At 50.4% G+C, this 24,278-nt stretch overlaps 1 protein-coding gene across 1 annotated transcript in view; it reads left to right on the forward strand.

The window, feature by feature from the left end:
- Positions 1 to 24,278, forward strand: part of UVRAG (UV radiation resistance associated) — an 86,985-nt gene that overhangs the window by 53,483 nt on the left and 9,224 nt on the right. The window contains exons 8-13 of the mRNA XM_085862606.1: positions 2,467 to 2,593; positions 3,982 to 4,066; positions 5,034 to 5,139; positions 5,697 to 5,757; positions 22,417 to 22,582; positions 22,826 to 22,904. Of these exons, the coding sequence (XP_085718732.1) occupies positions 2,467 to 2,593; positions 3,982 to 4,066; positions 5,034 to 5,139; positions 5,697 to 5,757; positions 22,417 to 22,582; positions 22,826 to 22,904 (624 nt within the window). The remainder of the gene's footprint in view (positions 1 to 2,466; positions 2,594 to 3,981; positions 4,067 to 5,033; positions 5,140 to 5,696; positions 5,758 to 22,416; positions 22,583 to 22,825; positions 22,905 to 24,278) is intronic.

Here is a 24,278-nt window from a genome sequence, read left to right on the forward strand (position 1 = left end):
AACCTCTTGGTTAAGTTTTTGGGTCTCTGATGTGCATCAGTGATCATCGAGAGAGGAGGAGCAGCGTCGTCTCGCATTTGGGGTCGAGTTGTTTGGAAAGTCGGTTCGGACTCCTTACTCACGACTTTGTCGTTCCGTCGAATGTTGTCCGTTGCATGCATGCGTTACGAAGGTAGGCACACCTGGCGTGAACATCATTTTCCAACAACTACCTTCCCTGAAGATGTTATCTTCATTTTTGCGCAAGTCTCTTCATTTCTTTTAACTTCTCCAGTCAAGTATGTCGGAAGCCCAGATGGGAATTGCAAAGATCTTTTCACCGAGCAAAAATTGCATCGCGAGATTGAACCTCTTCGCTTTCAAGTGCCGTGTTGTAAATGATGAAGACTATTGGTGAAAACTACCCTGATTTCATCTACCAGTGCTATACGGCCTCCCTACGGGGTTGGTCCCTCCCCCCCTAACCTATCTGTGGAAAGCCGGCTCCACTCAGGGTCGGCCTCCGGTCACGTCGTCCCGGTGTGAAATCCTCAAGAGTGTTGCTTCTCATTCATCGGGTCCAGATCTCGTGGAAATTATATTTGATAGAAAGGAGAATACCCGCAGATTTGACATTTGTAACATCTTGTCCCAGTGCGCATTTCGAGAGGCCTTGTGTTGTGCTTACTAAGAGCCTTATGTTGTTGTTCACCTGAATCTCGACTCCTAAGTTAAGTACCGTTTGGTGTGGAAATTGGTTGAGGTTTGCCCAACAGGGCTTTGATGATACAACACCCGGAATTAAAGGAAGCCAAAAATTACTGCTTGCCCACTGGCTGATGAGGGAAGATGCTTGGGACAGAAAGGATACAATTGGAAGTTTGTTTTTTTTTCAATTTTTAAAAAATTATTATTTATTTATTTTTAACAACAAAAACTACCAACATCTGTCTTCTTCGACCTCTTCTTTTTCTTCTGTCACACACGCACATCATGAGTGCGGCTTAGACGGACGAGTAAAATTGCGAGTTGCGCACAGGTTTCACGTCTGTTCCGACGACGGTCTTGTTGCGAGTGCTTGAAAGGCCATCTCGCTATCTTGCCAGATTTTTCTGAAAATTCAGTGATTGCACAATGCTTGCTGTTTTTGGATGCTGCACTCGGGGGAGAGAGGGGGGGTGAACAGGTGAGCTGTTTACGAGTTACGAACATGAAAATTCCTGCGTTTCAACGTGCCGCGTTGTTACGTCGAAACGTTCTCGTCCTTCCTTGCAGCCCCCACTTTATCTGCTCTTCTTCCATTCCCCTCTAATGATCTTGGTATTGTTGCTTTTGATGCCGCTTGATGCAATTCCAGGACTGTTTAAAATCGTCAGGAGTTGATTGCGACGGCTAACGTCGTTTCGATACGATCCCAGCATCCGTGTTGAGACTGACCAGCCCAAAAGGCTCGGCTACCCATCGCTCCCGCCGAGTGTCTTGCACTCCAGAAGCCACTCACTGAACGAGCGTGTCAAGATGCTGCTTAATTTTCCTTTAATGTAACATCGAATCATTTAAAATGATTCCTTTCAAACAGGAACGAGATTATCATATCGTAGCCAAACCAGAAGGTCCCTGAGCACCATGTAGCAGGAGCTGCCATCAGGGCTTTCTGGTAAATTTGGAAAAGGACATCCCTCCTCCCATCGCACCCACCCCACCTCCCTCCCCCAATGTGTGGCCTGTCCGCAGGCCAGATACGATTGAGGGCTGTTTTAATTTCCCTAGTTCCATGGTATGGGGGAGGGGCACAACCTAAAGGGTGAAATGGAAATGATTGGCAGGCGGATTGACTATGGGAGAGCTTTTGACGACGGGTTCTCCTCTCTCTCTCGACCACGCGTCTGTGGGCTTGTTGCCAAGGCTCCTCAATGGCTGCTCGTGGGCAAACTTTGCCGTCGCTCATTTCCGAGCTGCAATTCTGGCTGTCTCTCCTTATTTGCTCATATTCCTCTCTCTCTCTCTCTCTCTCTCTCTCTCCCTCTCTCTTCCTCCCTCTCTCTTCCTCCCTCTCTCTTCCTCCCTCTCTTTCCTCCCTCTCTTTCCTCCCTCTCTCTTCCTCCCTCTCTTTCCTCCCTCTCTCTTCCTCCCTCTCTCTTCCTTCCCCTCTCTTCCTCTCCCTGGAACAAGGTTTCTAAGTGCCATGATGGATTTTAAAATCTTCCATAGATTGAGGACATTTGTGATCCATAATAACTTGCTACCTCTTCTCTAATATGCCTTTCATCACAATGACCACAAATACCTAAACACACTGTTGGGAGGTGGTTTTGTACTTGGAGGGTCTCCATAACATTGCCAGGTCTTCCATGGAGTATGTTTGTTGGCCTTTGTAGCCGCCTAACAAATGGCTGGATCAATGACTTATTTATCATTTGCAGAGTAATGGAATTTCCAAGTCCCCTTCATTGATCATGCCATTTCTCTCCCCCCCCTCCCATTCAGCTGAAGGAGCAGGAGATACTGGTTCTCGGTGTTGCCACCCTGCGTTCAGAGCTGGACCGCCAAGTTCGCGATCTCTCTCGGCTTACGAATGCACTGGCAGCCGCACGCACTTCAAATGCCGAAAGAGGTTGGTTAGCGAGCCTTGCAGAGGGTCTACGGTCCCGAGTGTGCACATTATCGTGACTTAGCTGGGGATCTGCATCGTGTTGGTGCTGGATTGGTGATTGGGGAATTGGGTTTGGGCCAACAATATGATTTGAGAATTGAAAGTCTAGTAGCTCAAGGCGATTGGGGAAATACTGACTTTTTTTTTACAAATGTATTTTGTGTTTCGGAAAGAGGCGAGAGTTCCAACTAAACTTGGTGTGCACTTTGTCTCTGCATTAGAATTGCTTTGATAATGGCAACACATTTTGATCCTCATTCCTTATTATTATTATTATTGATTGAAGGTGAAGGAGGAAAGGTTGTTAACTATCGCTTGAAGATTTAGGAAATGAAGGTATCCCAGGTACTTGGACGTTGGAAGCAGCAGGTTGAGTTGTTGGTTGGAGAGAGTCGGAATGAAAGATGGAAGAGGGTGGGGAGTAGAGAGCTCTGCGTTGTGTCGGCAGCTTGTCGGGCTCTGTGCCAAGCTCTCCCCGGCCACGCTGTGAGGTCCGAGGCAGACGTGCCTTGGCAGGAACGTTCCGCCGAGGACAATCGCCAGGTCTTTCTCCACTCGTGCCCCCACTCTACTGCCTTGTCTTCAACCCTCTTGCTGCAATTCCCCTCCCCTACCACAGCAGTCCTTATAACCACCGACACCTTCGGCTTCTCTAAACCAATCGCTCTTTCTTTAATCTTCTTCTCCAGAGCGAAGCAGCGTGCAGGACATCAAATCACCCAATGTAGCTTTGCCTTGACCATGTCGTCTCTCTTTGATCGCATTCGATGGCAACGCATTGAGTAACATCGTTACCGCTCCGTGGACCTGGCATTCTCACACACCCGCTGCAGGAGCTTTTACCATCACGACTCCATTTCTTGATGAATTCCGCGCGTCTCTCCGGAGTAACACCGACACGGGAACTGCTTCACCATGCTAGCGTGCTCCCATGACTGTCCATACCCCGTGCTTTGTACTCACTAACATTTCAGCCACTTCTGTGCTTTATCTTGTTGCTCGTTTATACCTTGGCTTTCGTTTCTTAAAATGTCGCCTCTTGGCTTAAAAACAGCTCAATGCTACCCACCCTCTTTATCCCCCCTCACTCCCCCATGGGGACAGCCAGGTATGTGAATGATGGATTGAGTGTTAAAATGTCATTTCAAGAGCACACCTATAGTGTTTTATAATGTCATGGAGAAGATGCTTTTCCAGCGTCCCTGCATGTTTTCACATATTGTGCAACATGCCAGGTGTGTAGTGTATTCTGCGAGAATAGGGGTGGTGTGATTGATGTACTTTTTAAGACGATTATCTACTGTTCCATTTATTATCTCGTGACCCCCTCACCCCCCCCCTAATGACAGAGGTCGTCATCGAGAAGCATAAAAGTGCATTTCAGCTGGAGCATGACGGCCTGCGGGACAAATTGAAAAAGCTTGCGGAGAAGAGGTACGTCTGTTGCGTTGTTGTCTGTGTTCTTCCGCTTACGGAGAGCGGTTGACATCAACCCCACAATTAAGTGTCATCGAACCCTTAACCCCCACACCGATTTAATTAATATCGACTCAAGTTGATGGTTTCTGCAATAACATCCGTTGATGCTGAGAGGCATTTTGAAACCAGAATGCTGCTCTGAATACTTGCCTGAAAACGCAAGTGTTGTCTTCACCAGGATCAGGTGTACGAAGCCCGCCACACCTGAGCGATTGGTTGCGCAACCGGATCGCTCCAAATCGTATCGACCCAATCACGTGCAACCGTTTTGCCCACATCTATGCACGCAGTAGCGCAACAAGGCTCCAGCCTTTGGCCGTGCGTGCACCGTCGGCATTTTAACAACCTATCGTTCGTGAATGTACACGTGATAAAATCCATCCCTACAAGCCGCTCGTCCGGTGTTTTCATGTGTCGGGCACGTCTCCACCGAAAGCGACCGCTTACATAAATTGTTTGCATCTGGTCACAGAAATAAACGCATGCATGCAATCAAGTTGCATGCAACGAGTTGTGCAACTGGTCGCTCAGTTGTGAGCTCGGCTTTGGAACAGATTGGTGGTTGATGTTGTTCTTTATTACCGATTGCCATGAAATTGTGGAGCCATCTACATCGTACGTATGTATGCAAAGGAAGGGTTGGTATAAAGGAGAACGAAAGAAAGGCGGGGCAGTCAATAAAACGAGGGCCGTGGAGTCGCCTGTGGGGGTGGGGTTGGGGAGGGGTGGGCGGGGGGTGGGAATCCAACATATTTTTTTTGAATGCATAAAATATTGATATTTCCTAACAAAGGAGAGCAATGGTGGGGTTTTGTTATACTCATCAAAACCCGTGCCTTACAAAAGTCTCCCTGTTTTTCCGTTCCGAGGCTAGATTGTCTGGTAACGATTTATGGTGGTGCCGTGTATGTGTCTGTACCAGGCAGCAGTTACAGAAGATAAACTCTCAGTTGCTTCAACGCCGCCGTCAGATTTTCTCGGAATTGAGCCACATCTACCCCATAACTGTGATCAAAACGCAGAATCAGGTCCGGCCCTTCAACCCTCTTTCATTGTTCACTTATCTGCTCCTCACCATGAGTTACACATTGAATGAATTCACCTGCATTGGTCTTTGGTCATTAGGGGGTCAAAGTTGTACGGTTCCCAAAATGGGTCCAGCTTTCGAACTATTAGGGTGGCAGAGTAGGGGTTTACTCGATGCTATGAGCCCTTCAGCGATGGTGTTCGTGTGATCCCCAATAACCAGTCTGGGTAACAATGGGATTGTGTAAATGAAGGGTTTCCAAATCTGATGATTTAGTAATGGTGTGAAGCATTTTGGGGCCATTATTTGTTACGTCTGCGGAAACGATGGAATTCCACCACCATCCACCCTCCTCGCTCTCCGTCGTCCTTCCTAACTATTTCATTTCTCCATTTTCATTTTGTCCTTTTCACGAAACCAACCCCTGCCCTACCCCCGGGCCCCTTGCGATAATGTATGTTATAAGTATACGGCCCCAAAGCTCAGATGAAAGTAAGTCCGTTGGGTTTTGTACCCTGTCCTAATGAATATGTTGCCATACTGTTCATGTTCCCACAGCGCGAAACAGATGATCACTTCATTTGTCAAGTGAGACTTCCGAATTCAGAAAACTTTCATGGTAAGACATGTACCTTCCTTTTCCTGCTGTCTTTCGTGCAGTCACGTCCTCGTCCCGTCCATGTGTGTTATGTTCACGCTTGCAGGTGTCCCTCAGGAATTTCTTACTCTTGTCTCGCCCTTCTCTCATTATCATGATTATTTACCATTCCTTCAGTCCGACACAATGGTACGGAGGGAGGTCTTGGACTTACCTTTGACCTGTATAGCCTGGGTTCGATTCTTGGCCTGACGATAAACTGTCGGTTGGAAGGCGTGGCTTTGCATCGTCCGTGAGGGGCCCTGTCCTTCAGGTGGGTGTCCAGCCGGCTGTCCGTTCTGCTCACTTTAGGCAGTGGACGTAAAAGATCCCATGGTGTCCTTCGCAAAAAGGCAGGCGAGTTATCGCCGGCAACCTGAACAAATTACAAATCCCTGCCACCTTCAAGTCAAACGCCAGGCCTCGCAAGCAGGTTCGTGAAAGACTTTGGCCAAAAGCTTTTCCCAGCCAACCGAACAAAACGTTACTCTCCGACAACCCTTTTATGCACGGTCCATGTTTTTTCATCCTTTACTTCCCCGATTGCCACCCAAAACCACTTACCTTTGTTATGTTTGCTTACCGATGGTCCGTTTGCAACTTTTGTGTGTCTTTTTTTTTGTTTGTGAAAAAGTTTTCATCACCCTCGTCCAACCTTGCCTCATCTTTCGACATTCTTCAGTGATGGATAAACCGTTAACATCAGGACAAAGGTTGTTTGAAACAGCTTGTTACTTCATGGTTGCGCTTAAACTGTTCCGTATGCTGAGAGAGAGAGTGAGCGGCGTGGGATGGCCAACGGGGGACTTAGACGATGGTAAATCTATTTTAATACATCAGTAAGCCTGTATTCCAAAGCGAACACTACCTCATAACCTTGAAGCTGTGAATTACCTGTTATTGGCTCGTTTTTCGTGGCCTTTGCCAATGTCCGAGCCGCTCTCCTGTCGCTCGTTACCTGCCCGTGCCCGGTCACTGTGCGACATCTGACATGCTGCTGCCCGCTTCGCACTCGAAGTGTTTTGTCCACGTCCCTGGGAAAGCCGAGAGGGCGGCTGCGCAATCTTATTCCAAATTGGCCCTGACAGCGCCTGGAATTACGGACTCGGCCACTTGCCTCCGCTTTATTTGGCGTCGAGTTCTGCGGTTCAAAATTTTTGGCAATTTGCTTCAAATTTGTCACGTTTGTCACCCCCTATTAAAGCTTGCTTCCGTTCTTTTCTTCTTTCTTTTTCAACTTCTTTTTTTTTTTTTTTGGCGAATCAGGCGCTGGGCCTTCCTGGGTCCATGAGACCATGGCAATTTTATCAATTTTCTTGTCAGGTTTGTGTTTTTTATGTAAACGAAGAGCGATGCACTTAGCTGGGTGTGAAAACAAATAGAGCCACGGGTTGGGTCGGAGTACCTTTTGAGGCCCGTCTATCAGCAGCAAGGCAGCTCGCCATTTGGAGAAATCCCGCTAATAGCTTGGTATCGCTGGCAAAAGACTCAAGGCATGACGACAAATAGAGGTTTGGGCCACCTTTGGGCAAAAGCCTCGTATCAAGGTGTTTGAGGGAAGGGAGGGGTATTGGGTTGAGGGGGTAGAGGGTTGTGGGGGTTCATTATGTAGAAGTGGTTGTAATGGAGGAAAGTCTTCAATCGAAATCAGTCATTGACAGAATCTGTGTTTGGTATGACATCATTGTGTAAATGTGTGTGTAAAGTGCTTACTGGGGATCCCCCCCGACCCCCTTGAACTTAAGTTGTTCAACTTCCATTGGCGAAGTGACTGGTTCATTGCTCGTGTTGTGTGAAAGAGTTTGTTGAAACTTCCAACTCATTTCCCCCTCCAACCTTCCTCGCTCCCTCCCCTCCCCAACTCCCACTACACCCCATCCATCTTGTAGTTTGAATCCAATACTAAAATATGATCTGCGTAGCACTTCGAGCGAGTGTGCGGGTGCACCGGTGGGACCCCACCCATAATCTCCCGCATCTCTTGGACACACCTGTCTTCTATTCTCACAGCCGGCCATGCACATTGCAACTCGATCCCGGCAGTGTAAATAGGACGTGAGCACACACCGCCTCGTGAGTTATTTGGCGATTGCGTTATCCTTCGAGAAGGTCGGGTCTGCTTCCTGGCAAAATCAGCAATTGCAGTTTTTGCTTGCACTACCAAGGGGGAACTAACATAGCAGGTGTTTGTTGAGTCACAATCTCTTCATGTAATCAACAGCCAGTTGACTCGAGATGATTCTGGATGGTGTGTTATGTGGCAGTGGTGGTGGTGTTAGCGGTAGTGGTTTCCAGAGATCATGAAAAATATGATTGAGGGACTTTCTGCCAAATGTAATACCTGAAACAGGACTTTCTGCCTGCAAATACCTGAAACTGTTCAATTACAATGTGTGTGGTGCGTGGTGCGCAAGTGCATTCGCTCTACATGAAATGGGCAAACTAGCTCCATTACAGTCTGTGAATAACACACAACTGCCTAATGCAGTGTCAGTTGTGGCGTTGCTTTACAACCATTTTTTGGTAGGGTGGGGGGGGGATAGATCAGGAGCCCACCCTCTAGTCTAGGACAAGGAATCGATCCACAGGTGTGTTTCTGGTTTCCTGACCATGAACAGTGCACAGAGTGGATTCCTCAAGGAACGTGAACTGACACTTTGCTGGAGTATACAGCTCGAGCACCTCTTCACTGGAACGATGACCACGAACCCCTGTGTCACACCATCACGTGCTGCAGGGGTCCTGACCAACTGGGAGGTCCTACCACCCGCCCCACCCTGTTTAGGTACCCATTACCAGTTCATGAGAACTTTGAGATGCAGCCGATTGATTCCTTTTGCTCATTTAATGTCGAGGGTTATCATCCTGGCTGTAGCTTAGTTCTTATTCATTGGAAATGGGTACCTGAACAGAGTGGATGTGTGGCAGGCACCACCAGTCGTTCAGGACCCCTGCAGCAAGTGATAATATGGCACAGGTGTTCATGGTCACCATTCCAGTTAAGAGGTACTCAAGGTATGTATCAGCACACACACGCACACGCACACACACACACCCTTAGTTTGCAGGAGATTAATCCAAAAGACAAGCTTCTGTCTTGAACTTAATAAGGAAAAACTCCAAATTGGACTCTGAAAGATCATATGGTCACTCAAATTGTTTTCTCTTGTTTTTTTTTTTTAATATCTCAATAGGTCAAAAGCGCAGGGCTGAAGATTTTGAACAATTACATTTCCTCGAATGGAGCACTGTTAGTGCCTTTTCCCCTTCCTTCCCTCTATCCCTTCCTTTCCTGTCATTTGTAGACCTTCATCTTTTGTCTGTCCTTATCCATCAGGGCTTGTAGGGGATTGGAACCTCTTGTGTTTTGACTCAGCACTTCCTTGAAACTTTATTTTATGTACATTCCCAAGTTCTAACCTGAACGTCCGTACATTATTGTGGAATCTGCTTGGTGATGTCCACTCTCGAAGACCCAGGGCGTCGTCCGCGATGATCGTACCTCCGCAGCTGCCTGTTCCCACCTTTGGTGAATTGCAATTTAACCAAAAACCGCTTTTGTTTTGCTTCCGAACCCCATGCTCGTTCTCGTATACCAAGTGCCTCTCACGCTCCGCAGCCATTATACGTGCAGTGTACGTGTCGGACCCAATACGTACACGTCAACCTTTTTGTTTCATCTTGTCAGACCGGATGATTTTTCACATTCGTTTCAGATATGTACGAGTTCGAGGAGGGAGGGACGCAACGTAAAGTCTCTAATCCTGCACCCCGGCTCTCTTGCAGCTTGTGGCTCCGTGCCGGGGCCCTCAGCCGAGCTTAAGATCCAAACCTTTTGATAGTATCCTCTAGGGTCTCAAAGAGCTCGTAGCGCTGTATCCTGCATTAAATGGAGCGAAGGCAGAAAAGGTAGAAATTTGAAAACATAAAAGTATGTTCAGGCAGTCATCTGTTAAGCCAACATATGAGAGTGCTTTCATATTCTCCTCAGCCTGGCAGGTCCCTTAGGTCATACTGCAAAATACTGACTCCTTGGACCCTCACAGAAACTCGGCTTTAAGCTGTGCTCAGGTTCCTGAAAATCTTTGAAGTATCCTGACGTTTGGAATAGGTGCTTTGGCACGCATCACAACGAAGGACGTTCTGAAAAGGCTAAGGTGCGGTGTCAGGATGCTGACTTTCACTCGATGGGAGGACAATGTCTGGCTTTACACGTAATAGTGTCTGCCTAGCCACAATCCTCCTGCTGTATAATGTTTCCTCTGTCGTGCATTGTCAGCTACGACGGAGGTTGTACCTCATACTGGGTACAGCACATGGCTGGTGCACAGCTGGAAGATAGAAACTTCTTTAGCACATCCTCCCACCTCCCCCCCTCAATGCCGAAAACCCTCATCCCTCCCTCCACACCACCTGCCCCCCCCCCCACTGGCCTCCTGTGGAGTGCTGATCCGGTGACTCCTAGTCTGTCCTTGCCAGCAGGACTGCGGTGCTGCAGACGCAGCGGGTGCTCAAAAGGCAGCGATTTATCAGGCGCTGGAATCTGCGGCGTTCTTCTTCTCCACGTTGCATCTCATCTCCCGCATCGATTGTATTCTCATTGCTTTTTTCCACATCACTTTCCCACCTTTTACAGACTCTTTGTCAGCACCCTCACTTTTCGCCAGGACTTTCTCGCGAAAACTCCGAGCCACCTCTTCCCCATCTCCACAATTTCATCCGTGATAGAGCGACTGCGTACATGATTTGCGACGACGTCCTTTGCAAAACGTCCGTGACCTCCTTTTCTTTACACTCCCATTCTGTGCAATTTTATCTTCCCGTTAGGTTTTCGACTTGCATGCCGCGTCATGTCGTGTCCACGGACATACTGTGGGGCGCACCACACCACGTGCTTTCTTCACCAATAAGAACCTCGCTCTGCCCCTTTCATTTTTATGGAGCCGGTGATTGAAAACAGATATCTGTCATATTGCGCTCACTTTTTCTTCTTTTTAATCCCCTTGGTCTTTCCTTTTATTATACCTGTTTTTTTTTTTTGGAGGGTCAAGGGTAGTGGGAAAAGAGAAAAGAAGGTGGGGGGGGGGTACTTCACCCGGTCATTTGTATAGTCGACTCTCTTCTCTGATGGGGATTGTCATCGGCTGTCTCTCGCACACAAATCCCACAAGTGGTTAAACTTAACGGCTTTACACGTAGAATGTTGTCGAAAAGCTCGATTCTGAGTTTTCTTTTATCGCAGGCAATTTGTACATTTTGGACCCTATCACATTGTCCCTCTCGGGTATTTTGAAGATTTGGTTCCTTGGTTGTGGATCACAAACTGTTCCATGTTTACACAAGCACTTTATGATGGGTCAAAACCAGCTGTCCACCCCCTCTCTCCAGGCCCCCCCCCCAAATCTCCATTGTGAGATGCTCCGAGTTGACCGTCCGGATTGGTAGAAATGAAACCATCTTGACGCGATCGGTGTGAATGGCCGATGTCGATGCAGTGCCGCATCGATTCTGGTTCTTAACCCTTCCGCGTGGCACGAGGCCATCTTGTACGGCATTGTGGCAAACTCGGTATCGATCGTTTTGAAACGGCATCCGCCGCAGTAAACTGCTACGAGTTGGACACATCGTGAAGAAGATGATTTATTCTGTACGAAGCCGTTTTTCCATTGGTCGGTGGTAATGGTTCACCTGTGCATCTGCATTTCAAGGTAGCTCATGCGCTGGTAATATCTGGGTGCGTGGCTTGTCAAACATTTTGACACAAATTCAACGCGGGTCACCTCTCCGCCCGCACCTGTCCCTCCGTGAGGTTAGCGTCGTCTTGATTGAAGCGGTCACGCACAAACACCTCGGTCATATGTTGCCGGTGACCTTGGTGAGGCAGTTGCATCTGGGAATTTGAATGCAAAGTGCTGAAATGTTCCTCCACAATTGTTTGAAAGCTCGATGAACTTGTTTTCATTAAACAACGGCTCACAGCCGTCGCGTGAACGTAAAACGGAGTGCAACGAGTTTTGGCCGTTTATCGCGCGTCGAGTTAAACTGGGTTTAAACCCGCTGTTCGTGGTACATGCGGTATTGATTAGCTTCCTTGACCATCCACTTGGCTGGGATTTCTCTACCCGGTACCACGGAATGCACCTGCACATGCGGAGCAACTCGATTGTGAAACGGATGCCAATGTTTCGTCTTCGGAATCGTTTACCAATTCAGTGTTACGGGTATTCTTGTATCGGCGTTTGGCCTTTTGTAACGGGGTCCAAGTGTAGCGAGTCATTTGTTTCGCCCTTTCGTGGTCCACGTGAACGTTAAGCGAGAAAGCCGTCGAGCGAAACAACCTGTCGGGTCTTGAAGAGGACTCGCCGCCTTCGACGTAGCACTATGAAAGGAAGATAGCATTCGAACGAAGGTCTCAGACCAACCACTGGCCTTGGCTCCAAATGCCCTTTGTCATGAACCGACTCGACTGAGTGCAGACGTAACTGCTTTGAATTTCCCGACTCCATTCTTTTTTTTTCCTTTTTTGTTTTTTCCACCCTTGATCGAGGGAGTTGCTTGAACTATCTGTCTTTTGAGGCGATCGTTTCAGACGTTTAAAACGTCTGACATTCTTTAGCATTTGCTCACTGGCACTTTCCGCCATAAATAGCTGATAGAAAATGGTGTCGCAGAGCAGAGCAACTTTGGATTGTTTATTTCTCACTCAGCATAAAACTACAGAGTGAAACATTTCAGTTGCTTCGACACCCAGGGAGCACCATTTAACCGAGTGATGGGAGAAAGTGATGAAGATTGGAATCTGTCTGTCGTCTTGGATTGATCCCAGCAATGGTTGGCCTGGACCAAAAACCGCTGATGTAACGTGGGCCGAGCAGAGAGTGTTGCACTTTGAAGTACGCCACCCGGCAAACGTGGACTGAAGCCCGCTCTTCCTTCTGCATCGCTTGTGGATGTTGAGAATCCCTTGGTGTCTGAAGGAAGTAGGCCGTTTTGTGCCGCATTGTCCCCGTCTTGTGTGATCTGTGCATTCGGCACTCCACAGGCATGATGTGCCAAATATCCTGTCCAATAGGTATTCCTGTCATCGATCGATGCGGAAACTCCATCATTTTCAGGAAGCTGCCCTCGAGTGCAATATGAAGTACTTCTCTGGTTTTTCTCCTGAATACACAGTTGCTTGCTGTCTCTTCGTCTTGGCTTTTAAATTGGGCTTCACTAATCACCCCACGTCATACTTTGCTGGCCCGGTGCTCACGTCCTCTTCGGTGAGCACCGTTTTTAATCGGCTCACTCGAAAGACCTTCCGTGGTGAAATGCTCGACTCTCTTCTTACCTCGTGCTGCAGTTTGGTGTGCGCATTTAGTGCCCGCAGTACTTGTGCACATCTCGTATTTCTTCCCCACAAGATTGAGGAGGAAATTGACTCCAATCTCGGATCACTCGATTTAAGGGAAAGTCCATTTTGACTTCAGCTTGGAATCTAAGAATGCTGAGATGAGCGTTTGGCCACACACGATGTACATTATTCCTAAATCTCCCCTTGATATGAGCCAGACTCGTCCACAGAAAACAGTTCAGTAATTTGATCATACATTGTGCAATTTAACATTCTTAATGTTCATGAATTTCCTGTTTGCATGAGATTGGAGTTGTCTATCGGTGGAGGGGGTTGAGCACGTGATCGGAGGAAGAGGGAACTCCGGTGGTTGGGCTGCACCGCAATGCCATTCCGCATGTTTCTCATGAACTCCTCATTCATCAGGAACAAACTTCGTCTTTTTTTTTTTTTTCTTGAACATGCTCTTGTCCAATGTTTTCATCGCTTCTGTGATTGCGATGAAAACTTGCTCTTCGTCTACCCACTGCTGTGGCTACTCTGATTGCGGATTCGTACGGGGGAAGCTGTTTAGCGTCTGCTATACCAAGAGGTTCTGCCAAGCCGATCCGTCGGCGCGTTGGACTCCTTTTTTTTTGCCCCCGTGGTGCTCCTACCTCTTCGGGAGCTCAACGTTGCGATCTTTATTCGTGGTGCGTGGTCCCACTCTTTGTCGAATGATACCGTGGGATCTGGGAGGATCGCAAATGAGACTGCTTCCTTAAAGTTCTCTCGAAAGGGATGGCGTGCGCCATGATGTAATAGCCTGCCCGTAAAGCGCCGGTGTGACAGTTTGCAGTTACATTGAGGGATTGAATCCAAGAAAACTTGTGGTCAAATTTATTACCTCTGAGCTGCCATGCCATTCCAGGATACAAGTGGAAATGAGAAAAAAAAATTCATTTTTCTCATTCTTTCTTTCTTTTCTTTTTATTTTTTCATGGAGGCCTGCATGATTTTAAGGAATAGCTTTGAGAAGCTAGCTTAAAGCTGTGCCCCCCCCCCTCTAACCGGTGCCTTACTCCTCCTATCCCAGGACATTGATTTAAGGGTTAATACAAGGGAAGAAGGCTCTTGGACAAGCTAAGTTGTGTAATTATGCGATGACGTTTATGACATTGAGATTGCTTTGTAAGATAGACAGGCAAGTTTGTATTCTTCAATGAGATGTTTTAACACGACCAATCCATCAGAGGGTCCAGATTTGAACCTTTCACCCCATATTTTATTTATTTTTTTGCCATTCCTTCATGAACTATATATGTTGCATATCTTGTCTTGCACACGCAAACTTGTGGTGATTGCAGTCACAGTTGTGGTTTATTTTGATAAAAGGATCTATTTGTGCTTGCGTGCTGCTTCTTCCGCAAGGATTAATGTTGGGCTGAACAAGAAACCCCTTTTTGTGGTCTCGGTGTCCATCCAGTCCGCCATAACCACAAGTATGTCGAGCATGTCGTCCAAATTTTGCTTTGCCTGGGTGATTTGTCAACAAGAAACCTTGGATTTGGTTTTGTTTGCTTCCAAATGATTCTGGACCATCATGATTGTCGATCTTTATTTTTGGGTGTGGGGAAGGGGGGCTGTTAGTTGGGCAATATAGTGTTTCACGAGGAGCTGCTTGCTTCCATCAGGATGAAATTTTAGTGGTTTGGTTTGATGGATGTGCACACATTGCTGTCATGAGAACGTGCAATGAGGAGTATCAATTTTGGACGTCCATCAAAGTGCTGTAGGATCTGCTGAGCCGCAAGCATTCCTGACATACACAGCTGGCCAATTGGCTGTCCCGCAGTGCAAAAAGCAATAAGGCTAATTCTCTTTTCTTCCTTGTAACGTTTCAGCTGTTTTCAATTAATACTTGTTTTTCTTTTTCAGCACATTTTTTTTCTTCATATTGTTTTTTTTCCCCATACCCATCCCCTCTTTTCTCTGTGTTCTTTTGTCCGAGAGAGTAACAAGAAATCCAATGGACAAATGCTCTTCCTGGTGTGATTTTGCTACTCTGTAGCACACTAAAATGAAACTGTCATCACAATACAAGTGGCAATGAACATTTTGAGCTGCCTCACACTGTCAAAGGGAAGTCCGACAACAGCACAGCGCTGAGGAAAGGGAGTCAGGCATCTGCACAGTGCCAGGAAGAGGCATGTATGCGAATGGCAGGGCGATGTGCATGGAAGGTGGGGGGGGGGGTAATCCAGCCAAAACACAGTGCCGCTTATGGGGGGAGTCGGACAATGGCAATTTGCTGTGCAGGGGAGGGGAAGTCCACCAACAGTACGGCACCGTGTAAAAGGAGCCATCAATGGCACAGCCAAAGTGGAGTTGATCCATAGCACGGCACTGCGGAAAGGGAGTCCATCCATAGCCAGGTGTCACAAAGGGGCGTGCCCGGCAACCACACTGTGCTGCAAAAGGGCGTGTCTGGCATCGACATGGCGCTGTACAAGGATGTGTTCTGGAATCGGCGTGGCATTGTGGAGGGGCGTTTCTGGTATAAGCACAGCGTTATGGAGGAACGTGTTTGGCGTCAGCACGGCTTTGTGGAGGGTTGTGTTCGACGTCGGCACGACTTTGCGGAGGGGCATGTCCGGAGTTGCGGAGGGGCGTGTCCGGAGTCGCGGAGGGGCGTGCCCGGCGTCGCGGTGGGGCGTGCCCGGTGTCGACAATGCGTCGTGGAGGGGGCATGTCTGGCATCGGTGATTTGTTGCGGAGGGGTGTGTCCGGCATCGATTGTGTCAGAGGGGCATGTCTGGCATCGACAATGTGTCGCAGAGGGGCGTGTCCGGCGTCGGCACGGCTTTGTGGAGGGGCGTGACGGCGTCGGCAATGCGTTGCGGAGGGCGTGACGGCGTCGGCAATGCGTTGCAGAGGAGCGTGTCCAGCATGGACTGCGTCGTGGAGGGTCGTGTCCAGCGTCCACAATGCGTCGCAGAGGGGCATGTTTGGCGTCGACACGGCTTTGTGGAGGGGTGTGTTCGGCATCGGCACAGCTTTGTGGAGGGCATGTTTGGCATCAGCACGGCTTTGTGGAGGGGGCGTGTTCGACGTCTGCATGGCGTCGCGGGGGGGGGCGTGTCCAGAGTCGCGGAGGGGTGTGTCCAGAGTCGCGGAGGGGCATGTCCGGTGTCGCAGAAGGGCGTGTCCGGCATCGGCGATGCATCCCGGAGGGGCGTGTCCGGCGTCGGCGATGTGCCACGGAGGAGCGTGTCGGGCGTCGGCAATGCGTCGCGGAGAAGCGTGTCCGGCGTCGACTGCATCGCGAAGGGTCATGTCAGGCGTCGTGGAGGGCGTGTCCAGCATCAACTATGCGTCGTGGAGGTGCGTGTCTGGCTCGACAATGCATCGCAGAGGTGCGTGTCCGGCGTCGACAATGCATCGTGGAGGAGCGTTTCCGGCGTCGCTGAAGGGCGTGTCCGGAGTCGCGGAGGGTCGTGTCCGGCATTGCGAAGGTGCGTGTCTGGCGTCGACAATGCGTCACGGAGGGGTGTGTCCGGAGTCGCGGGAGGGACGTGTCCGGAGTCGCGGGAGGGACGTGTCCGGAGTCGCGGGAGGGACGTGTCCGGAGTCGCGGGAGGGCGTGTCTGGCGTCGACAATGCGTCGCGGAAGGGCGTGTCCGGAGTCACGGAAGGGCATGTCCGGCGTCGCGGAAGGGCGTGCCCAGCGTCGCGGTGTGGCGTGTCTGGCGTCGACAATGCGTCATGGAGGGGGCATGTCTGGCATCGGTGATTTGCAGGGCCGGATTTATGTGTTGCGGGGCTCTGGGCACTAAGAAGTACGCGGGGCCCTCTCGGGGCCGCAGCCATTTTTACTTCATATATGCTTATAAAAGTATTCAGATATAACTGCACCATCCTCGGCTGGGCAAAAGAAAAAACCACAGTTTATGTGTAAAAACACGTATTTCAGAAACTACAAGTAACAAAAGTTTATATACAAGAAACACCACTATGGATGAAAACAACGGAACAGAGAAAATAATCGCAAAACCAAAACGTGATGGTATCATCTCAAATCTCAATGCAGAAAGTTTTTTTTTTTTTGTCATTTTTGCAGATATGATTGCATTATTGCACACTTTGGTGTAATTGCTACAATATATTTGCGAGATGTTAAAAACCTACAGAATCTTTTAGCTTCTTCCTGGCTTTGATTCGCGAAAATCCTCGATTGTTTCGCGTGTGCTTACTCTCCTGAATAGTTCGTGTTCAGCACTCAGTATGGCCAGCGATGCCAAACGATCTTGGCCGATCGTACTACGCAGATAGTTCTTGATCCTTTTCAATTTTGAGAATGATCGTTCTCCCGTACAGTTCGTGACAAACATTGAAAGGTATACCCACAAAGCTATCTCCACGTTGGCGAATGCTGCCACCATATCGTAGTTGTGGATTGTGGAAAACATAGTAGTTTCAGACAATTTTTCTGAGTCTTCTGTCTGCATCGTCTTGAGAAATGCCTGGAAATGTACAATTTCCAAAACCAGAGAAGGTTCCAGTTCGTTCGGGTAACTCTTGACCAGGTCTGCAGCGGAGTCGTGGAGCTTATCCGTCTGCATGGTCGTTATTTCTGAAAAGAATGAGAAACGTTGACGGAGTGTTCCATAGGCCTTGAGGTGATCTCCTCGTGACGTTGTTAGCTGATCAATGATGGGTATGTAGGATGTGGTCCTGAATCTCTCTCTGGGCGGTAACTGGGTGTCATCGGCGCTGTCTACTTCATCATGATGTCGCTTCCTCCTTCGAACACGTCGCTGATCGTCTTCGTACTCGCTGTGACCACATTTATCAATAGCAATATGTTCAAAGTCGTCGAACCGTTCCCGTAGGTCCTGTACGAACACTGTCAGTGATTCGAGTAGTTTCACTGCCGTGTCTCTGCGTTTCGATGTTCATCCATTGCAAGATCGTCAAGTACCATGATATTTTGCTGGAATCCATTGGCCAGTGCTTCTACAGCATCTGCACGGGCCGACCACCGTGTATCTGACAAGCACTTGACGACTGGCATGTGTTTCAGTGCATCGCGATATTTGCGCAAACGATAGGTTGACTTCACAAGATAAACATACAGCCGTTGAACGATACCAAACAGAGTCACAGCAGCCGTGCAGCACTCAGCAGCACACGTCCCGATGAGGTTGAGAGAATGAGCCATGCAAGGAACAAACTCGGCGAATTCGCAACGACTTTTTGGGTGCGCCTGGATGCCGCGGTATTTTCCAGACATGTTGCTGGCGTTGTCGTACGATTGACCGCGACAGTCAGAGATCGGAATTTTGTTCGTTTGGAGAAAATCAAGAACTACGTCTGCGATCTCCTTTCCGGTATGATTCAGTCAGGGCACGAATGTCAAGAAACGCTCTTCTCGCCCCTCTGGCAACACGTAGCGGATGGTTAGACATAGCTGGTCAGTGTGCGACACGTCCGCAGTGGAGTCCACCGATATGGAGTAATATTTGGCCCTCCGAACGTCCGCTACAATGGCACTCAGAACTTTTCTACCCAACACATTGATTACTTCGTTGCATACTGTCGATGAGAGGTAGTTTATGTTACCGCTCCCTTTGTTGGCATGTTTCTGGAGATGTGCCGCAAGGAAAGTGTCGGACTTGCTCAGAAGCTCCATCACTCCCAGGTAATTTCCGTTATGTACCGAACCGATCATCTCGTCGTCACCTCAGATGGGCAGACCACGTTCACATAGAAACATGAGGACATTCACACACTGTCGTAGCACTTCGTGCCAGTAGTGCTGTTCTGACTCATACTGACGAACTAGTCCAGCGTTAACGCGGCCTTGCAATGATTTTCTGCTGGCCAGGCTCGACATTGCCTGTTTATGCTGATCTGAATTACTGAACAGCTTGCGAGGTGTGTCTCTCTGGTGGAGGAAACCGGAGAACCCGGAGGAAACCACCGTGTCTCGGCCATGACACATGATTTCCATATGCCACCGGTAGTATTCGAAACCACTCCGCCGAATCCACATTGAGGTGACCAGCCAGCAACCTCACCACTCTGCCACCGAGACACACCTTATAAATATAATAAAATATTATCCGGTGTGTAAACTTGAATTACACAATTATAGTATAACCACCCCAGCAGTACGCCTGCGCAGTACATAGCAAACATAGATTAAGGGCGGGCGTGTAATTTTGCAAAAATGAAATTGAGACGGCCATAGCTTTCTGGGATTGGGAAAACCCTCACTTTTTTCGTGTGACCTATTTCTGTGGTAGACCTTAAGATTGCGCTCTTATGATCAGTGGAAAGGAAAAAAAGTAAATTCAAAGATGTAAATTAATGACAAACATAACCAAACAGATGCCAAATTAACAGGGATATTGAGTATTTGTTTCATGATTCACTGACCATTTACACAAACGAACTCGATTTTTTTCACAAACAAACAAAAGGGGGGAAATAGCAGAATTTCTTGTGATCTTTGCGTTTGCGCGGGGCCCCTGGGAGGCGCGGGGCCCTGGGCCGTGGCCCTGTGGGCCCTGCCCTAAATCCAGCCCTGGTAATTTGTCGTGGAGGGGCGTGTCTGGCGTCGGCATGGCTTTGTGGAGGGGCGTGACTGCGTCGGAAATGCGTTGCGGAGGAACGTGGAGGGTCGTGTCCGGCGTCGACAATGCGTCGCGGAAGGGCATGTTCGGCGTCGGCACGGCTTTGTGGAGGGCGTGTTTGGCGTCGGCACGGCTTTGAGGAGGGGCGTGTTAGGCGTCGGCACGGCTTTGTGGAGGGGCGTGTTCGGCATCGGCACGGCTTTGTGGAGGGGCGTCTTTGGCATCGGCACGGCTTTGTGGAGGCCATGTTCGACGTCTGCATGGCGTCGTGGGGGGGTGGGGGCGGCGTGTCCAGAGTCGCAGAGGGGCATGTGCAGAGTCGCGGAGGCATGTCCGGTGTCGCAGAAGGGCGTGTCCGGCATCGGTGATGCGTCCCAGAGGGGCGTATCCGGTGTCGCGGAGGAGCGTGTCCGGCGTCGGCGATGCGTCGCGGAGAAGCGTGTCTGGCGTCGACTGCATCGCGGAGGGTCGTATCAGGCGTCGTGGAAGGGTGTGTCCGTTGTCGACAATGTGGCGCGGAGGTGCGTGTCTGGCGTCGACAATACGTCGCGGGAGGGACGTGTCCGGAGTCGCGGGAGGGACGTGTCCGGAGTTGCGGGAGGGACGTGTCCGGAGTCGCGGGAGGGACGTGTCCGGAGTCGCGGGAGGGACGTGTCCGGAGTCGCGGGAGGGACGTGTCCGGAGTCGCGGGAGGGACGTGTCCGGAGTCGCGGGAGGGACGTGTCCGGAGTCGCGGGAGGGACGTGTCCGGAGTCGCGGGAGGGCGTGTCCGGAGTCGTGGAAGGGCGTGTCCGTTGTCGACAATGCGGCGCGGAGGTGCGTGTCTGGCGTCGACAATGCGTCACGGAGGGACGTGTCCGGAGTCACGGAAGGGCGTGTCCGGAGTCACGGAAGGGCGTGTCCGGCGTCGCGGTGGGGCGTGTACGGCGTCGACAATGCGTCGTGGAGGGGGCATGTCTGGCATCGGTGATTTGTCGCGGAGGGGCGTGTCCGGCATCGACAATGTGTCGCGGAGGGGCGTGTCTGGCATCGGCACGGCTTTGTGGAGGGGCGTGACAGCGTCGGAAATGCGTTGCGTAGGAGCGTGTCCGGCATGGACTGCGTCGTGGAGGGTCGTGTCCGGCGTCGACAATGCGTCGCGGAAGGGCATGTTCGGCGTCGCCATGGCTTTGTGGAGGGCGTGTTCGGCGTCGGCACGGCTTTGAGGAGGGACGTGTTCGGCGTCGGCACGGCTTTGAGGAGGGACGTGTTAGGCATCGGCACGGCTATGTGGAGGGGCATGTTCGACGTCTGCATGGCGTCGCAGGGGGGCGTGTCCAGAGTCGCGGAGGGGCATGTCCGGTGTCGCAGAAGGGCGTGTCCGGTGTCGGTGATGCGTCCCGGAGGGGCGTATCCGGCGATATGTCGCGGAGGAGCATGTCCGGCTTCGGCGATGCGTCGCGGAGAAGCTTGTCTGGCGTCGACTGCATCGCGGAGGGTCGTGTCAGGCGTCGCGGAAGGGCGTGTCCGGCGTCGACGATGCATCGCGGAGGGTCGTGTCTGGCGTTGCGGAAGGGCGTGTCCGGCTTCGACGATGCGTCGCGGAGGGGCATGTCCGGCGTCGACAATGCGTCGCGGAGGGGTGTTATCCGGCGTCGACAATGCGTCGCGGAGGTGCATGTCCGATTCGACAATGCATCACGGAGGTGCGTGTCCTGCCTCGACAATGCATCGTGGAGGAGCGTTTCCGGCGTTGCGGTAGGGCGTGTCCGGCATCGCGAAGGTGCGTGTCTGGCGTCGACAGTGCGTCACGGAGGGGCGTGTCCGGAGTCGCGGAGGGACGTGTCCGGAGTCGCGGAAGGGCGTGTCCGGAGTCGCGGAAGGGCGTGTCCGTTGTCGACAATGCGGCATGGAGGTGTGTGTCTGGCGTTGACAATGCGTCACGGAGGGGCATGTCCGGCATCGCGGAAGGGCATGGCCGGTGTCGACAATGCAGCGTGGGGGGATGTGTCTGGAGTCGCGGAAGGGCGTCTCCGGGGTCGCGGAAGGGCGTGTCCTGAGTCGCGGAAGGGCGTGTCCGGCGTCGGTGATGCGTCGCAGAGGTGCGTGTCTGGCGATGCGTCGCGGAGGGGCGTGTCTGGCGATGCTTCACGGAGGGGCGTGTCCGGCGTCGACAATGCGTCGCGGAGGTGCGTGTCCAGAGTCACGGAGGTGCGTGTCCAGAGTCACGGAGGGACATGTCCGGAGTCGCGGAGGGACGTGACCGAAGTCGAGAAAGGGCGTGTCCGGAGTCGCGGAATGGCGTGTCCAGAGTCGCGGAGGGGCATGTCCGGAGTCGCAGAAGGGCGTGTCCGGCGTCACGGAGGGGCGTTATCAGTGTCGCCAAGGTGTAACGGAGGGGCGTGTCCGGCACCGGCAATAGTCCCGTGCAGGGGGGGCAGAGTCCAGCAATGGTGCTGTGCAACGTGGGGCGGGGGGGGGGGGGGCTGGGAACGGCATGCCATGTTGGGGGTGGGGAAGGGAGTCTCGCAATGGCACCCTTCATGGAGGTGGAATCCGGCAACAGCATGGCACCGCGCGTGGTAGGTGAGGGTTGGGTGGGGGGGGGGGAGTCTGGCAAAGGCACGGCACCATGCAGGTTGGAGTACAGCAATGACATGGCATTGTATGAAATTGATGACAACACTATTGTTGATCTGTGTTGAACAGCAAAGGAAGACCCAAGCATTGCAGTGGCGCTGGGTTTCACGGCGCACCTGGTCTCTATGCTCGCCCTTTTTTTGGAGGTGCCCTTGCGCTATCCATTGCAGCAGCATGGCTCTCGCTCTCGTGTGCAAGACCTCATCACAGACAAGCTGTCAGACAAGGAGAGGGAGTGAGTATTGGTTGGGGAATATGGTTGTGTTTACTACATTTGAACACTTGACCTTGGCTTGAGTATGACATTGCAATTGCATTTGATGGATCATGAGAGTTGAATTGTTAAATGGTGTATTTTCTCATTTGTTTGGTCTTCTGACCTTTTATCTCCACTCTCGGCTTTTCTTTTTCATTTTTGATTTCTTGTTGTGCCGTGCAATCCTTTTTTCGTTTCTCATATCGTAACAATTACCATCAGGTTTCCGCTGTATTCCAAGGGAGCCGAGCGTGTCCACTTTGAATATGGTGTCTACCTGCTGAACAAGAACGTAGCACAGGTAACATGGGTGCTGTGATGATAGGAATAGCACGTGTTCGCAACAACACGTCACACAATGAGGATTCGATTCACGTAAAAAGGACGGAGAGTAAAGTGGGACATCAAACACACATAAGAGTTGGACACATTGTCCAATTCACTGGCATGTGATCAGGCAGGTTGACATCTCAAAAATTCTAAAATGCTACTGTCTATGCTTTGCAACAACACTTCATCAAGTTTCGATCTGAACTTGAACCTGCAACCCGGTAACGATTTGAGCCCCTTGTGCCCGTAGGTTGTAAACAGCACTCGCGTGAAATCGCAGCCACGTGGCTGGGATTTGATTGGGTCAAAGCGTCGGGGCTGCTTATTCTCCACAGAACGCAGCATAGCTAACGGGACAGATAAACTTCCTGTCCTATGCACGAACGGCCTGTCTTTCTGGATCAAATTGCCGTTTGATGCTGCGGCAATAAAGCATGCCGGTTTTTCATGTTCAACGTGAGGACACGACTGCGGACAGAATACTGACCACTTGAAAGGTTCGGCCGCAATGCCGGAGGCGTGGGACGACGCCGAAGCACGCTGCGCTTGGCTCTGCCAGCTTTTCATTACGATCCCCTGCTGGGCACACATTGAAAGCTTCTTAAGATGCACTGCCAACTGGTTTGGGTTCATTACTTTTATCATGTCATTTGATTTTTGTCATCTGTTCTTGTACAACGGTGTTTTCCTGTTAGTCGTTTTTTGTTTGTGCTTTGTTGTCCTTACTTGTTTGTTTCCGTCGTTCTTTCTGTCCCCTTGGTAACGTCTTCACGGGTTTGTTTGTTCACGGGGGTTCCGGAACTGGAGGTCGCTGTTGCTTCAATGTTCGGCGTTGGTTGCTTACCCTGGAAACTGCAAACGTTACCATTGTGCTCGTGCTCTCCAGATTTTAAAATTGGTCTTCATTTGTGACGCTGTTCATTGTGGATTTAAGGTTTCGACGCAAGCTTGATGGATTTTCTCAAGCAAATGTTGAGACGTGTGTCCTAACCGTCCCTGAGGTATGGTGCCCCTCCACTGTTGATGGCCATTACCCTCTTCCTTTGATCGAAGACCCCTTACATTTCTGCCCCTCCCTCCATCCTTGTTGTCATCCAGAGCCCCCCCCCCACCGCCCCCCTCTCCATATGTAAATCTCAATCCTCGGTTCTTTCTCTTGCTTTGAAGAAGGGCTGACACCGAAAACGTCTCCTCACCTTCTTTCCCACTGTAGTTAGCATACCTTAACATTTATCAAGTGAAAATTTCTCATTCTTAGTTCTACCCTGACACAGAGACTGACTGTAGTCTTCATAAAGACCATTTTTCCGTCAACATTTTGCTGATTTAATTATCCGAGTTTCAT

This window comes from Eptatretus burgeri, chromosome 17 (assembly GCF_056783735.1).
Source record: "Eptatretus burgeri isolate ZD-2024b chromosome 17, Ebu_testis_v1, whole genome shotgun sequence".
In the NCBI taxonomy this organism is placed as follows: Eukaryota; Metazoa; Chordata; class Myxini; order Myxiniformes; family Myxinidae; genus Eptatretus; species Eptatretus burgeri.